At 42.2% G+C, this 16,128-nt stretch overlaps 1 protein-coding gene and 1 non-coding gene across 7 annotated transcripts in view; both read right to left on the bottom strand.

The window, feature by feature from the left end:
- The window catches only part of EPB41L5 (erythrocyte membrane protein band 4.1 like 5), a 143,538-nt gene that overhangs the window by 24,882 nt on the left and 102,528 nt on the right, over positions 1-16,128 (bottom strand). For all 6 annotated transcript variants that reach the window (XM_060017049.1, XM_060017051.1, XM_060017050.1 and 3 more), the window contains 2 exons: positions 9,488-9,639; positions 7,309-7,406 (listed from right to left, as the gene is read on the bottom strand). In XM_060017049.1, coding sequence (XP_059873032.1) covers positions 7,309-7,406; positions 9,488-9,639 — 250 coding nt within the window. The remainder of the gene's footprint in view (positions 1-7,308; positions 7,407-9,487; positions 9,640-16,128) is intronic.
- On the bottom strand, positions 14,462-14,602 carry LOC132428825 (U4 spliceosomal RNA). Its single transcript, XR_009520218.1, has one exon. It is a non-coding gene; the product is annotated as a U4 spliceosomal RNA (small nuclear RNA).

Here is a 16,128-nt window from a genome sequence, read left to right on the forward strand (position 1 = left end):
GTACCCGTGACTGTTACCATCTTTCTGGAAGGCAATTTTGCAAAAGTACCAAAGGCTTTAAAATTATTCCTGAAATTTGACCTAACACTGTGCCATACCATGCGGCTTGCAGGATCTTAGTTCCCAGACCAGGGACTGAACCTGGCCCAGACAGTGAAAGTGCAGAGTCCTAACCACTGGACCACCAGGGAAGTCCCAAACCTAACACTTCTACTCCCCAGTAAAATAATCAAAGATGATGGCAGATACTTACATGAGACTATCAGAGCCCTGATTATGACGGTGAAAATTAGCAACAATCTAAATGACTAACAGGAGACTGAGTAAATGCAGTGATGATATGTGCATGCCATTCAACTATTATCAGTAATATGTTATTGAAATAAAGAGAGCTATAATGGATTGGTTATAAAAAGGTGTTAGTGCATTTTTATTTAAAAACATATATATCACATTTCAAGGTTCGGTTTAAAATGTTAACCATAGTTACCTCTTAGTACTGGGATAACGGAGGTTAGATAATGTCCTGCTTTTTAAAATCTGTATATTGTGTTACTATGCTGCTGCTATGTCTGCCTTGGATGGCCAAAATGTGCAAACAGAAGACCGAAAGAACTAAAAAGACACTCTGATTCCTAAACACCCCAAATTAGACCTGTTCTAACATGACTGGATGCTCAAACTCTCCTGTAGAGCTGTCCTTGCTGCCATAAGTCAGCTTAGTTAGAAGCTTAAGTCGGGTTAAAGTCATCCAAAGTCTGCTTCAGTTTGTTACCAAGCAAGGGGTCGTGTGCTCGCAGCACAGAAAGCCAAACTCTGACAGTGGGTGTTTGCAGCAAAGTAGGGTGCCAAGCAAGGAGAACGGGCAGATCATGTGCAAAAGATCTGAACTCCCCGACGGCTTTCAAGCAAGGGTCTTTAAAGACATTGTTAGGGGAGAGGGTCCAGGATACGTGATCAACCTGTGGACCTCCTTCTGATTGGCTGGTGGTAAAAAGGGTGATGACTCGGGAACCTCAACCTTCTGGTTCCAACCAGTCTCGGGTTGACATGCTTGTGGTCAGCATGTCGTCACCATCCCGCAGAGGGTGGGGGTCTCAGCTTCTGCAGAACAGCTCAGAGATATGCAGGAGACGGTTATCCACATCCCTTCAGGAGGAGCTAGGAGCCCTGTGACTCCACTGTCCTAATCATTAGCTGCTAGAGTCAGCTCTCTGGAACTCAGGAAAGGCCCAGGAGGCTACAGCCTGTTTCCCACAAACAAGAAACGGGGGACATGGAGAGGCTTTTTGTTCCTGGGAGGGCCCCACGGGGTCCTGCTTGGTTTCAGTCCCCCCTTTTCTTTGATCCTCCTCAATCCTGAGGGGAACAGGGGCAGGACAAGAAAGGGAATGAAGTTTTTGGATAGAGAGATTAATCATAAACTCAGCAGGGCCACTCAGTGTTTGAAGTTCTCAACCGGAATGCCATCAGATCTAAACTCAAAACCACTCTTGAGGGCTTCCCTGGTGGCGCAGTGGTTGAGAGTCCGCCTGCCGATGCAGGGGACACGGGTTCGTGCCCCGGTCCGGGAAGATCCCACATGCCGCGGAGCAGCTGGGCCCGTGAGCCATGGCCGCTGAGCCTGCGCGTCTGGAGCCTGTGCTCCACAATGGGAGAGGCTGCTACAGTGAGAGGCCCGCGTACTGCAAAAAACAAAATAAAACAAAAAAACCACTCTTGAAACAATCCTGGCTAGAAGAGAAGTCTTATTTCGGAGAGCTCCTTCTTTAAATGGCTCAGAAAAACTGAAACTGTTTAATTGAAAAAAAATTATATAAGCCTTTTAACTAAAGTGAAGTTCTTTTTAGTTCTAACCTTGGAGAGACGCAAAGAGTTATTTTAAGGTTGGTATGGTTCACTCTTTTTGAGAATTTAATAAAATTTGGACCCACTTTCCAGAAAAACGTATAAGTGAATCAAAGACAAGAACATGTATTCAATTTCATAGGGTTGAAGGCACTCCTTATAATGATTCATGGGCAGATCCATGATTTGCAAGAATCTTGCTTCAGAAGAATACACAATTTGCCTTGTATTTTACCTAAATATACACAAAAGCTTTAACCACTTTATAAACTTTCTTCCCCTTCAACTGCTGAATGTATCTAAATGAAGCCAGAAGAGTCCCTGAGATCATGATAAAAGAGATGTGAACTTTTAGAGCTAGCTTACCACGTAAACTAAAAAATGCTAAGATACCAACAGCTTAACAGCCTGATTTCCAGACTTAAGAATTATTCTTTAAAAAACTGGCACCTGGGACTTCCCTGGTGGTCCAGTGGTTAAGACTGTGCTTCCACTGCAGGGGGCGTGGGTTCGATCCCTTGGTTGAGGAACTAAGATCCCACATGCTGCACAGTGCGGCCATAAAATAAAAATGAAAAATTTTTTAAATTAAAAAAATAAAAAACCTGCACCAACAATATTAGTATAATATTAGTAACTATTCTTTAAGCTGAAAATGTCAAGAGGTAGCAGAATACGCCATCCCCAAATGTGCCACTTTAGGGCATATTATTTTGAGCTGAAGGCAATTGAGAAGAAGCAGATAGAAGAAACGCTCTGTCCTTACCCTATATGCCTAAAAGCAGAACGGAAATTTACAAAGGAGTCCCTCCTTCCCTCTCTACCAGGAAGGACAAATGTTAGTCCCTGCAAACAACTCAAACCCTTACCATGAAAAGCAAGGACTTAAAGCTGTATAACAAGCCTTACTGCTGTTTACCCCGCCTTTCCAGGTACTCTCCACCAACTACACCTTTCTTCTTTCTGACTTCAGCTGAAGATGGTATTTGGCTGCAATTCTAAGCCACCTCTGAGAGTTACTCATTCTTCCCTGGTATTTCTCATCTATACCTGAGATACACATATCAATAAACTTCTGTTTTTCTCTTGTTAATCTGTCTTTTGAAACAGAGGTCTCAGCCAAGAACTGAGAATGGTAGAGGAGGAAATTATTTTTCTCCCCTACAGCAATTACTGTCAAATAGGAAGTATTTGCCTTTGCATTTGTAAAAGTATCATTTCTATTTACTACTTACATAATACACAACAGCTCACAGATCCCTGGACAAGGGTGACCTTTGCATGGCTAATATCTGAAGACTTCCCCAAAGGGAAGTCACACCCATCACCACACCTTCTGTGTCCAAATTGAGGGTAGAGGGAAAGAAAGTAACCACTTACAGAACCAGACTATCAATAAAACGTTTGGAATCACTTGTGTCAGGGACAAAATGGAGACGGTCAACACGGGCACACAAAGGACACTTAACCTAACCTTGCACAGAACGTACAGCTCTTCCTCTGAGGTCAGCAGAAGACCCCAGCCAAGCCCCACACACCAAGTCCGTCCAAGCCAGCTCTGGGCTTCCTGTTCCCCTAACTCAGCTACTCTGATCCAAATAAGAAAGAAGACCACTAGGCAACCAAGTGCTGAAAAAAACAAAAAACTTCTGCATTTCTCCCATAAAACCCCTATTAATTTGTCAGCAACTTGGAACTTACTGCTCCCACAGTCTTGCGTTTCCAGGCTTGCAGGTCAAAATCCTTGCAATAAGTTCATCTTTTTGCTTTGTTTTATTCAGAGTGCAGGTTTTGGGTTTTGCTATACTTTTTGGTTATACCCTATTAAGGTTCGGATACAAAGAAAATCAAAAGCGTAAAAACGACAAAGATTATTCCAAATCTTGTGTGGTAGCAACCTGCTGCTAGATTACATTCCCAACAAGAGAAGGACAACCTGCAGGCCAAACCTGGCCCACACCTGCTGTAGTAAGTAAACCCGATGGGAACACGGCCACCCCCAGGCCCAGTGGCTGCTCTCCTGCCACGGTGGCAGAGTCGAGTACAATGACAGAGACTGTACGGCAGCCTAGACTAAACTATTTACTGACCTTTTAAGGAAACAGGCTGCCAACCTGTGGTCAAGAGAACAGTCATCGTGCCTGATTTTTAATGCCTTCCCTAAAAAGATGAGCGTTTAAAGACCACGCCTTCACTGTGCCCCGATCCCACTAACAAACGCAGGTTAGGTTTTGTTACTTTAAGCATTCTGTAAAATTTTCTGATCAAGGAACAAGAAAAAAATGATTCTTGAAATGAAATTTGAAGATCAAGAAAATTCTGGAACTGTCTCAAGTAATTAAGAAGAAGAAGGTAACTCAAAAATCTATTCATCTTGACACAGCATAAGCCCTAAAGGACTGCCAACACGAGGTCAGGCAGACACTGTGAACACATTTCCAACACGAGGAGGCCCCAAGGAATGGGAGAATCCCCACAATGACACTGGGAGTCATCAGTGTCAGCATCCCCAGGTGGAAAGAACGCTTGCCTCACGCCACCACCAAAAATCCAAAGAGCTGATTAAGTCAGTCTTAGCCTGAGGAACTTCCCATGCTGGGGAACCTGCTGCTTCCTAAGGCATCCTGTTCAATTTGCAGGTACCTTAGGACGCGTTTTCCTACACCGAGGTGAGATCTGCATAACTCTATCATTCTCGCTGACCCTAACTCTTCTCTGAGGCTACTAAAGATCAAGTCACTTTACTTCCTGTGTCACAGCATATACACAGCTCTTCAGATAATCCTGAGTTACTGATCCTCCGCCGTAACTTGTGTCTCAAGACCCCTCACCATACTTTCTCAAACCCCTTTCGTTTGCCTAAGTTGCTTTTCTCTCTCTCACTTTGTCATACTGTGGTTGGATCCCCCCTTTCAAGCCCTTTCAGTTAACACAACAGAGACGTTTCAGCAGCCACACTTCACACTCCGTTTACAGATTCTCAAACATTTTTCACACATGCTTGTTACATTCTACCTCCCGACCCTAATCCTACACTTGTGTCAGACTTGGCATAATATATATTCTTAAATCCAAACCATCATTCCAGCCTGTCAAGGTCTTCGTGGATCCTGACTTTTGTCTTTCAAACTGTACTTCCCAGCTGTTGCCAACTGAAAATTGAGCATAGGAGATCTGCGTTATTTCTATGGGTGAGACAGGTCCAAGTTTCCAGAGGGCCAAGATTTTGTCATTCTTCTGTGGATTCCCCGCAATACTTATTATTTTATATCTGATAAAAAGTAAACAATAAACAGGTTTGTAGGACTGAATCAACAGTGTACGGTTCTCAAGTGACCCTACCGACCCTGGGTGATGCGGGTCTGACGGGGAGGAGAGCGCTCTGAAGTGGCTTCTCAAGACACGAGCTTGCGGTCCACTCTGCTTTCAGTAGCGCTAGTCCGAGCCTCGCGATTCTGTGGCTGGCTTAGAGCTTCTCAGTTACCCAATTCTTAGAGCTAATCATCCGACAACTGACACTTGGTTTTAGAATATATTTTATTTACAACAGGCTTTTCAGCCTAAAATTACTCAGTAAAGCTGATATTAAGATTAATTTCTTACATGTTTCCTTAAGCAAACATTAACTGTTGATGGCAGAGGTAGAGAAATCAGATAAAATGTTGCTGCCATATCAGCAAAGGATGTTGCAGCCATCAAGCCACCACATTATAGCTGCCTGACAGTGAGCCCTGAGGGAACTCAGGACTGAAACAAATGGGCTGCCCACTGTCAAGTTCAACTAGCACAGCCACTGCAGCTCCCTCCCCCAACACGGTGCACCCTGAGGGGATTCAGGATGGAAAAGCACAGGATCTTGGCCCCAGATAGTTGAGGTACATATCAAAAGAATGATTTCAGTGAGCCCAGACTCTTGCATCTTCCCATATATAGAAAAGCACTAAATTCCTTAATGTGAGATGCCTGGTTTTCTTTTTTTTTTTTTGCAGTACGCGGGCCTCTCACCGCCGCGGCCTCTCCCGTTGCGGAGCACAGGCTCCGGACATGCAGGCTCAGCGGCCATGGCTCACGGGCCCAGCCGCTCCGCGGCATGGGGGATCTTCCCAGACCGGGGCACGAACCCGCATCCCCTGCATCAGCAGGCGGACTCCCAACCAATGCGCCACCAGGGAAGCCCCCAGGTTTTCTCTTATTAACAGTAATCTTTTGATGTTCCCACTACCTGGTCTTTGTTGCAAAAACTCCTATAGATCCTCGCCCGCCTCTTTGGAGCCGTCCCTCAGAGCTATCTCAGATGCTGTGTCCCAGGCTCAAAGTACTAAGAAAGTCCACCAAATAACACATATCTCTCAACTTTTAGGTTGTGCTTTTTTTTCAGTTGACAAACTCGTACACAGCACTAGCTGAAGAGTTATTAACTAGTCTGATATCCCTTATTTATTAGTACAGTACTGAATTCTCTCCTGTTATTCCTGCCTGGCACTGAGTAAGCCCTCACTAAGTATTAGCTATTATTTTCCTAGCTATGTGAGCCCTAAAATACGCCTTGATGGCATACCATTCACCTAACCCACTCTCTTACTCCCTGTCCTATCTTAAACCCACATTTGTACTCATTTTCCCAAGGCTTCACAACGAATTTAATAGAGCCTCTGGTTGAGAGGCTCAGTTACATTATAGCAAAGTGTGCTCCCCACCTTCACAACCCAGCCAGGGTTTACCTGGCTTCTTTCTTCTTTATGATCACTCCAGGTCTCCACCAAATTTTTGTCAGATTAATTGTCAACTATCTAAAGCTTGCATCTAAAGCTTTCAATTAACCCTTCTGTCTCTGACCCCGCATTCCCCTACCTTACAGAGTCAGCAGAAAAAAATAACAATGTGAAGGAAACAGACCAATATAATTGAAAAATACTGAGGGGTCAAAAACAGGAAAGACTTTCTGAAATTCAATCAGCTTCTAAAAGACATTTCTAAGAAAAAACATAATAGAAGGGAAAAAAAAAGACTTGGATTCAAAAGGACAATCTTCACAATGGCTACATAAGAAACGACATCACTCTGTGCTCCATCCTGGTCTCTGAGGAATCCCAGCTAGTGGTCCAGGGATGAAAGAGCTGCAAGTCAGATGTTCCCCTTCCCTCTTTAAAACCAAACCAAAACAAAATTCATTCAACAGGGATGGCTGGGCTGAATAAAAATAAAAGTTTAATAACCATATCACTTTTGACTGTGTTTAAAAAAAACTTGCGATGACCTTATAGGTCTTAACGTTGATGCCCATGTTTCCTCCTGCACATTCACGAATTTCACCTTTGTAAATGGTAAAACAGGTTTATAAGCGTTCAGCACAGACAGATTTCCCAGTGAAAGAAAAGAAAAAGTAATGGCTTTCGATGGAAATGATTTCTCAGAGGTCTGGAGCTGTGTGACAGGCAAACAAAGGAGGACTCTGAATACCTGGTTGCTGATGTTAACGTCCCTGTTGGGATGACTGGCTGGCAAAGGACCACTTTCCATTTCAAGGTGTTTGAGCTTCTCTGAGACATCTTTTAATGCTGGAAAAAAACGGGAAAACAGCCGTTTAGTCTGACAGGCTGTCACAGCCGTGTAAGGGTGAAGACTTAGGCTTTCTCCACACCCCTCAACATCAGTTACCATCAATTACAGGTAATAACCCAGATCACTACGGAACAGATATTCCATCACCAAGAAACTCTCCATTAATTTGATTAAGAGCTAACCTAAATAGGAACATCACCCTGTGTCTGCTCTGCTGGATGTGGAATCCCCATGGCACGTATGGCTGAGAAAGCTCAGTCATGAGAGTAGAGGAAAAGGCACAGAGCACCTGTGGCACGGCCTTCCTTCCTAGGCGCAGCCCAGCCCCCGCTGCAAGCTCAGCACTCGGCTGTTCCTTCCCTGGCCCTGACTACACACAGCTACAGCTAAACTTACGCGGGGCAGACTGACGGGGGACACACATTTATGCACTCGCTGACCCAACCTACTACATTCTGGTGACGCCAGGTGTGATGAAGGGCAAGCGTCCTGGCTTCACTACATGCAAAACACATTGCACATAAAATCCTCCAGCCACTGAAAGATGATACATTAAAGACAATTTAGCTTTAAATGAGTTCTATTTAACAACTGGTAGTTGTATTAATCTTATTTTGCAGGGACCAATTTGGTGGGAGTTTGAAATTTTACACTGTCCACTTGACAAAGAAGCTGTTGAATGCCTAATAATTTCTATATAATCAGGTAGAAGAAGGGAGGGAAAAACTATGAAATCATTTGCTCTTGGTCAAAGGGATCTTCCAAAAGTGTCCATCAGTTAATTCTGTACATCTTTCCCTTGGCTACACATTAGAATAAGATGTGGAATTTTTAAGAAATACTGATTCCCAGAGCTGACCCTAGAACAATGATATCAGATTTCTGAATGTAGTTTTCTGGTATTGGTAGTTTTAAAAATTCTCCAGGTGATTCTTCTTTAAAATAAATTTACTTATTTATTCATTTTTGGCTGCATTGGGTCTTCGTTTCTGCGTGCGGGGGCTACTCTTCGTTGCGGTGCGCGGGCTTCTCACTGCGGTGGCTTCTCTTGTTCTGGAGCACTGGCTCCAGGCGTGTGGGCTTCAGTCGTTGTGGCGCGTGGGCTCAGTAGTTGCGCCTCACGGGCTCTAGAGCGCAGGCTCAGTAGTTGTGGCACACGGGCTTAGTTACTCCGCGGCACGTGGGATCTTCCTAGAACCCGTGTCTCCTGCACTGGCAGGCGGATTCTTAACCACTGCATCACCAGGGAAGCCCCAGAACAAATTTTTAATTCCAGTTACCAGCAGTACTTCAGCATGTTCTATGAAGCAGAAGCACTGTGCAACTTTTCACTAATGCTTCTTTCTAAATTACTAAATACTATTGCTGTATTCTACACTCCTCAGAGACAACAGCATACTCACTGGCAATTTCCAATAAGTTGTTTAAAGAGAGTGTCTTAATTTTAGCAACAGAAATCAAAATTGGCAAGAGCCACATAAACATAAGCTGCTTTTCAATGAACACACACTGAGATTCAACAGAAAGCTCCTGTTTGAAGACAGTTTATGCTTTAATATCAAATCAAACTCACAAGTATATAGAAATTTTCAATGTGCAACTTACTGTTTCCTTTTAACCTTCTAAAAAGTTAAGGAAGGCAGCATTCTTTCTGGATTATTTATTTTTGTGGGTCTGGGCAACAACAGCCCTCATTAATAACAAAATACTATCTGTGAACTAATGGAATGTCCAAACATTCATTCAATCCTGTGCCCTAGATCTCTAAGGAAACTTTTTACTATTAATTTTCACTCAAGAAACAAAGTAAAAAGCAAATTTGAAAATTCAAAAATGTTTAAGAACTTATAAATGATACAAATGTTTAATGGTCTCAATTATGTGATCTTAAATATTTCAATGGACCCTTAAGCCAAAAAGGCAAGAAGGCATAACTATTCTACAGTAACATTTCAAATCCAACCACTGCATAAAATATTCTTAGAGGAACTGCCTGTTTAAGCTCATTTCAAAGGCGGGCACAGACTAGGGCGATGCCAGTGATGTTACACAGAACGTTTAGTTACTCCTCACTCACCTTCCAGCCCCTCTAATCCAGCCTGCCTGGTGGCTGTGCTCACTTCACCTGGGGCTTGGGACATGGCCATGGTGTCAGGTGCCCCAACTACATCATCAATGGTTGTTTCCAGTAAGTCTGGACTATCTAGCAAATCAATCTTCAGAGGCAAGCTATAAAGGTAACAGAAAACTTAATTAAACCAAGAAGTTTATCAGGAAAAGAATTTTAAATACTAACAAAAATCTCTGCTGGAAAAATAATTCATTTAATAGTTTGGATCCCAAGTAGTTTATTCATCTGTCAAAACCCCCTGGGCAGATTCTCTTCCATCCAAGATGGAGTAAAAGGAACTGAATTTAGCTTCCCAACTGAAATAACCTAAGGGGAAAACAAACAACTTTCAAGAGTAAGGCCTCAAAGAACAGAAGGCAGTGATCCTGAGCTTCGGAAAACAAATGAGGAGCCCTGTGCTTGACCTGAGGGAGTCCCTGGGCCGGGGTGCAGAGAGAGTGCAGTGTGGCAGAGCACAGAGGCCTCCCTTGGCTGACAGCGCAGGGAGACCAAGGCAAGCCAGAGTTCACAGCACAGCCTACCAGACAGAAGAGGGCAGCCCGGCAAGGAGAGAATCCTACAGGTCTGCAGAGGCCCCCCTCAAGTATGCAGGAGAGCACTGATCAGGGAACATGTGTAAGGAAACTCCCTGAGGCTGGGAAAGAACTAGTGGCACTCACACTGGGCCACAGTGCCCCCTCCACAGACAGCATGTAAAAACAGCATGTAAATTCAAGGGCATTTAGTATTAGGAAGGTCCTGCCTCTGTAGCACAGAGTAATTAACCCAGACTGACCATGGCAACAAACCCACTTAACACATCATAAAAGACCTGAAAGGATCAAACTGCTTCCAAGTAACTTAACTGCATCCCAAGACAAAGCTCAAGAAGACTGAGAGGAAGACAAAACGATCTGGCATCCAACAAAGTAAATTTCACATGTCAGGCACCCAGTCAAAGACTGTCAGGAACGCAAGAAGGCAGAAAAAGACATCTCACGCTAAAGAGAATAATCACTCAAGAGAAACTGACACAGATACTAGAATTAGCAGACAAAGACACATAGTTATTGTAATTGTATTCCATATCCTCAAAACTTAAGCAGAAACTAGAAGATACAAAAAAGACACAAACCAAACTTCTAGAGATGGAAACCACAATATCTGAGGTGAAAAATATACTGGATGAGATGGACAGCAGATTAGATTTTAGAAAAGATACTGAACTTAATGGCATAGCAATAGAAACTATCCAAAATAAAAGACACAGGGAAAAAGGAAATCTGCCAAATTAAAAGAATGTCAGTTATTCTTTGTGGGACAACTTCAAGCAACCTACTGGAGTCCCACAGTGCAGGTGGGACAGAACAAATATCTGAAGAAAACAATGGCTGATGTGTTTACAAATCCGATGAAAACTATAAACCCACAGATCCAAGAATTTCAGGAAACCCTAAACACAAGAAACATGAAGAAAACTACACCAAAGCATATCGTAACCACACTGTTTAAAGCCAATGATGAAAAGAAAAACTTAAAAGCAGCCAAAACATTGTATGTTCAAAGGAGTAAGATAAGGATGACAGCAAGCCAAAGCAATCTTTTATTTTTTTATTATTAACCTATTTTATATATATTAGTGTATACAGGTCAATCCCAATCTCTCAATTCATCCCACCACCACCACCACCACCACCCCCACCCCGCTTTCCCCCCTTGGTGCCCATAAGGTTAAAGCAATCTTGAGAAAGAAAAACGAAGCTGGAAGAATCAGGCTCCCTGACTTCAGACTATACTACAAAGCTACAGTCATCAAAACAGTATGGTACTGGTATAAAAATAGAAATATAGATCAAGGGAACAGGATAGAAAGCCCAGAAATAAACCATATGGTCAATTAACCTAAAACAAAGGAGGCAAGAGTACACAATGGTGGAAAGACAGTTTCTTCAACAAATAGTGCTGGGAAAACTGGACAGCTACATGTACAAAACTGAAATTAGATAATTCTTTAACACCATACACAAAAATAAGCTCAAAATGGATAAAAGACCTAAATGTGAGACTGGACACTATAAAACTCCTAGAGGAAAACATAGGCAGAACACTCTCTGACATAAATCACAACAATATCTTTTTTGATCTGTCTCCCAGAGTGATGGAAATAAAAACAAAAATAAATAAATGGAACCTAATTAAACTCAAAAGCTTTTGCACAGCAAAGGAAACCATAAACAAAATGAAAAGACAACCCACAGGTTGGGAGAAAATATTTGCAAATGATGTGACCAAAAAGGGATTAGTCTCCAAAATTTACAAACATCTCAAGAGGCTTAATATCATCAAAAAAAAACAACCCAATCAAAAAATGGGCAGAAGACCTAAATAGACACTTCTCCAAAGAAGACACACAGATGGCCAAGAGGCACATGAAAAGATGTTCAACATCGCTAATTATTAGAGAAATGCAAATCAAAACTATAATGAGGTATCACCTCACACCAGTCAAAATGGCTATCATCAAAAAATCCACAAACAATATAAATGCTGGAGAGGGTGTGGAGAAAAGGGAACCCTCTTGCGCTGCTGGTGGGAATGTAAATTGATACAGCCACTATGGAGAACTACCATACGACCCAGCAATCCCACTCCTGGGAATATATCCAGAAAAAAATGTGGTCTGAAAGGATACATGCACCCCAATGTTCACTGCAGCACTGTTTACAACAGCTAATACATGGAAGAAACCTAAATATCCATCAGCAGAGGAGTGGATAAAGAAGATGTACATATATACAATGGAATATTACTCAGCCATTAAAAAGAATGAAATAATGCCATTTGCAGCAACATGGATGGACCTAGAGATTGTCATACTGAGTGAAATAAGTCAGACAGAGAAAGAGAAATATCGTATGATACCCCTTATATTTAGAATCTAAAAAGAAATGATACAAATGAACTTATTTACAAAAACAGAAAGAGACTCACAGATTTGGAGAATAAAGGGAGGTTACCAGGGCGGAAGGATAGGGGGAAGAGACAGTTAGGGAGTATGGGACTGACGTGTACACACTGCTATATTTAAAATGGATAACCAACAAGGACCCACTGTATAGCACAGGGAACTCTGATCAATGTTATGTGGTAGCCTGGATGGAAGGGGACTTTGGGGGGAGAATGGATACATGTATATGTATGGCTGAGTTGCTTGCTGTGCACCTGAAACTATCACAACATTGTTAATCAGCTATATTCCAATATAAAATAAAAAGTTTAAAAAAGAAAAAAGGATGACAGCAGATTTCTTATCAGAAATAATGCAAACTAGAGGACTGTGGAGGAGTATCTTAAAAGCGCTGCAAGAAAAAAGCGTATCAACCCAAATTTTATATCCAGCCAAAAAGCTTTCAAAAATAAAGGAAAATCTATGTATATACCAAATAAAAGTGAAAACAAACATCCACACAAAAATGTATACACAAATGTTCATGGCACCATTATTCATAACAGCCAAAAACATGGCAACAACCCAAATGCCCATCAACTGAGGAGTAGATGAATAAAATGTGGTAAATCCACAGAGTGGCATAATAACCAGCAATAAAAGGAGTGAAGTACTGATACACGCTAGGACCCTTGAAAACATAATGCTAAGGGGAAAAAGCCAGACACAAAATACCACATATCGTATGAGTCCATCTGTATGAAATGTCCAGAAGAGGCAAATCCACAGACGCAGAAAGTAGATCTGTGGTTGCCAGGGACTGGAGAAGAAAGGGGACTGACTGCTGTGGTGTAAGGTCTGAAGTTAAGATTCAACAGTACGGGCTGCCTGCACATCCCTGAGCCTCATGGGGCCCCAAAGGCCCAACCACCATGAGTTTCCCGGCTCTCACCAGATATGCCCTCCCAGTGAAAAAGGTTCCCCTCAACTGTACCAGCCCCGTCCTACCAAGTTCCTAATCCCACAAGCTTCACTTCTCTGCCAGCCCGTGAAACTGTTCAGACGAGCCAATCACGTCCCCTCATGGGAACCAGGGTGGCTCATTCTCATGTCCCTATAAAGCCCGCCTCCCAAAGTCCATGTTTGTCCACTCTGCTCCCAAGCGCAACACGTCTGAGGCCCCGCTCTTGTGGGGTTTCCTCCTCCCCTGAGCCATGAGTATGTGTCTAATAAACTGCTGTTTGTCTCACCTGTCCAGGGCTGGGCGTTGTGTGTTGGCCATCTTGTAGTATTTAGGGTGGGGGATCCCTCCCTCACCAAAAGTGTGAATAGGGGAGGAGCAGAACAACTAATAATGGGGATGGGGTTTCTTTGGGGGAGGGGTAAAACTATTCTAAAGTAAAACTGTAATAAAGGTGGCACAATTCTATCAATGTGCTAAAAACACTGAATTGTCCACTTTGAATACGTAAATGGTATGGTATGTGAATTATATCTTAATAAAGAAAAAAAGAAAGACAAATAAAAGGAATTCATGACAAAAAGACCAGCACTAAAAACTGCTAAAGGAAGACCTACAGGCAGAAGTAAAACAAACAATGTATTGTGGGGTATAAAACACAGATGGAAATAAAATGCTTGACAAATGACAGTACAAAGCCTGGGAGGGGAGAAATGGAAGCACACTACTGTAAAGTTCTTATACGACACATGAAATGGTATAATATCCCGTGAAAGCAGACTGTGATAAGCGAAAGTTGTACAGGCTAAAGTAACAATTAAAGTGAAAAAAAAAATCCAAAGAGTTATAGCTAAGGAGTAAGAAGAGGATATAAATGGAATTTTTTAAAAAAACACCTGATTAATGAAAAAAAGAAAGAGAGGAAGATGGGAACAAGAAACATATGGGACAAATAGGAAACAAATAGCAGGATGACAGACACAATCATATTAAAAGGAAGTAGTGTAAACATACCATTTAAAAAAAAATTCAGTCTCTGTAGAGACTGTCAAAAATTGCCAATGCTGACTGCATTTCAAGTCATCATGGCAGGGTATGCGAAAGAGTTTTCAATTAACAATAATCATGCCTCGGATAAAGCCCATTGGCTGTAATACTGCCACTGTGCAAAGCTGAAACACACCAATTTTCAGACGCAGAGACTGTCAGTTAAGGTTTAAAAAGCAAAACTGAATTATGTGCTGCATACATGAAACACAATTTAAATATGAAGAAACAAATTCACAAAGATTACAAATAAAAATAGAAAAAGATATACCACGCTAACACTTGTCAAAAGAAAGCTACAGCGAATATACTGATATCGAAGTAGAGTTCAGAGCAAAGAATAGTACTTAAAATGAAGATGATCATTTCATAAGGATAAGGGGGTCATTTAATCAAGAGAATATAACATTCCTAAATATTTATGAACTTAATGACAGAGCTTCAAAATACATGAAGCCAAAACTGAAAGAACTGCAAAGAGTAATAGATCAATTATGGTTGGAGATTTCAATACCCTTCTTTCAGTAAGTGCCAGAACAGAAAATCAGCAAGGGTACAGTAGATTTGAACAGCACTAACCACCAACTTCACCTAATTGACATTCAGAGAATACTCCATCAAAACATCAAAACACATGTTCTTCTCAAGTGCATACAGAATAATCACTCAGACAATATTCTGGGCCATAAAACAAGAGTCAATAAATTCAAAAGGACTCAAATCATACAAAATATGTGTGTTCTTTGACCAGAACATAATTAAATTAGAAATCCAAAACAGAAAGCTCCTCGGAAAATCCCCAAATATTTGGAAACTATGTAATGCACTTCTAAATAACCCATGGATCAGAAAACATATGAGGGACTTCCCCAGTGGTGCAGTGGTTAAGAATCCACCTGCCAATGCAGGGGACACGGGTTCAAGCCCTGGTCTGGGGAGATCCCACATGCCGTGGAGTAACTAAGCCCATGTGCCACAACTACTGAGCCTGCGCTCTAGAGCCCGCAAGCCACAACTACTGAGCCTGCGTGCCACAACTACTAAAGCCCGTGCACCTAGAGCCTGTGCTCCGCAACAAGAGAAGCCCCCGCTCGCCACAACTAGAGAAAGCCCACGTGCAGCAATGAAGACCCAACGCAGCCAAAAAAATAATTAATTAATTAAAAAACCCCCAATTTTTAATTATTATTACCTTTCATCAGTGTTGCCACAACTACTGAGCCTGCGTGCCACAACTACTGAGCCCGAGTGCCACAACTACTGAAGCCCATGCGCCTGGAGCCCGTGCTCCACAACAAGAGAAGTCACTGCAATGAGAAGACTGCGCACCACAGTGAAGAGTAGCCCCCTGCTCACCGCAACTAGAGAAAGCCCACGCGCAGCAATGAAGACCCAACGCAGCCCCCCCAAAATAAAAATAAATAAAATAAATTTATTTAAAAAAAAAGATATGAAAAGGAAATTTAGAAAAGAATTTTGAACTATGAAAACGAAAGCACAACATATCCAAATTTGTAGGATGCCACTAAAGCAATAGTTAGAGGAATACTTATAACATTAAACATCTATATTATGGGGCTTCCCTGGTGGCGCAGTGGCTGAGAGTCCGCCTGCTGATGCAGGGGACATGGGTTCGTGCCCTGGTCTGGGAGG

This window comes from Delphinus delphis, chromosome 7 (assembly GCF_949987515.2).
Source record: "Delphinus delphis chromosome 7, mDelDel1.2, whole genome shotgun sequence".
Taxonomy (NCBI): Eukaryota; Metazoa; Chordata; class Mammalia; order Artiodactyla; family Delphinidae; genus Delphinus; species Delphinus delphis.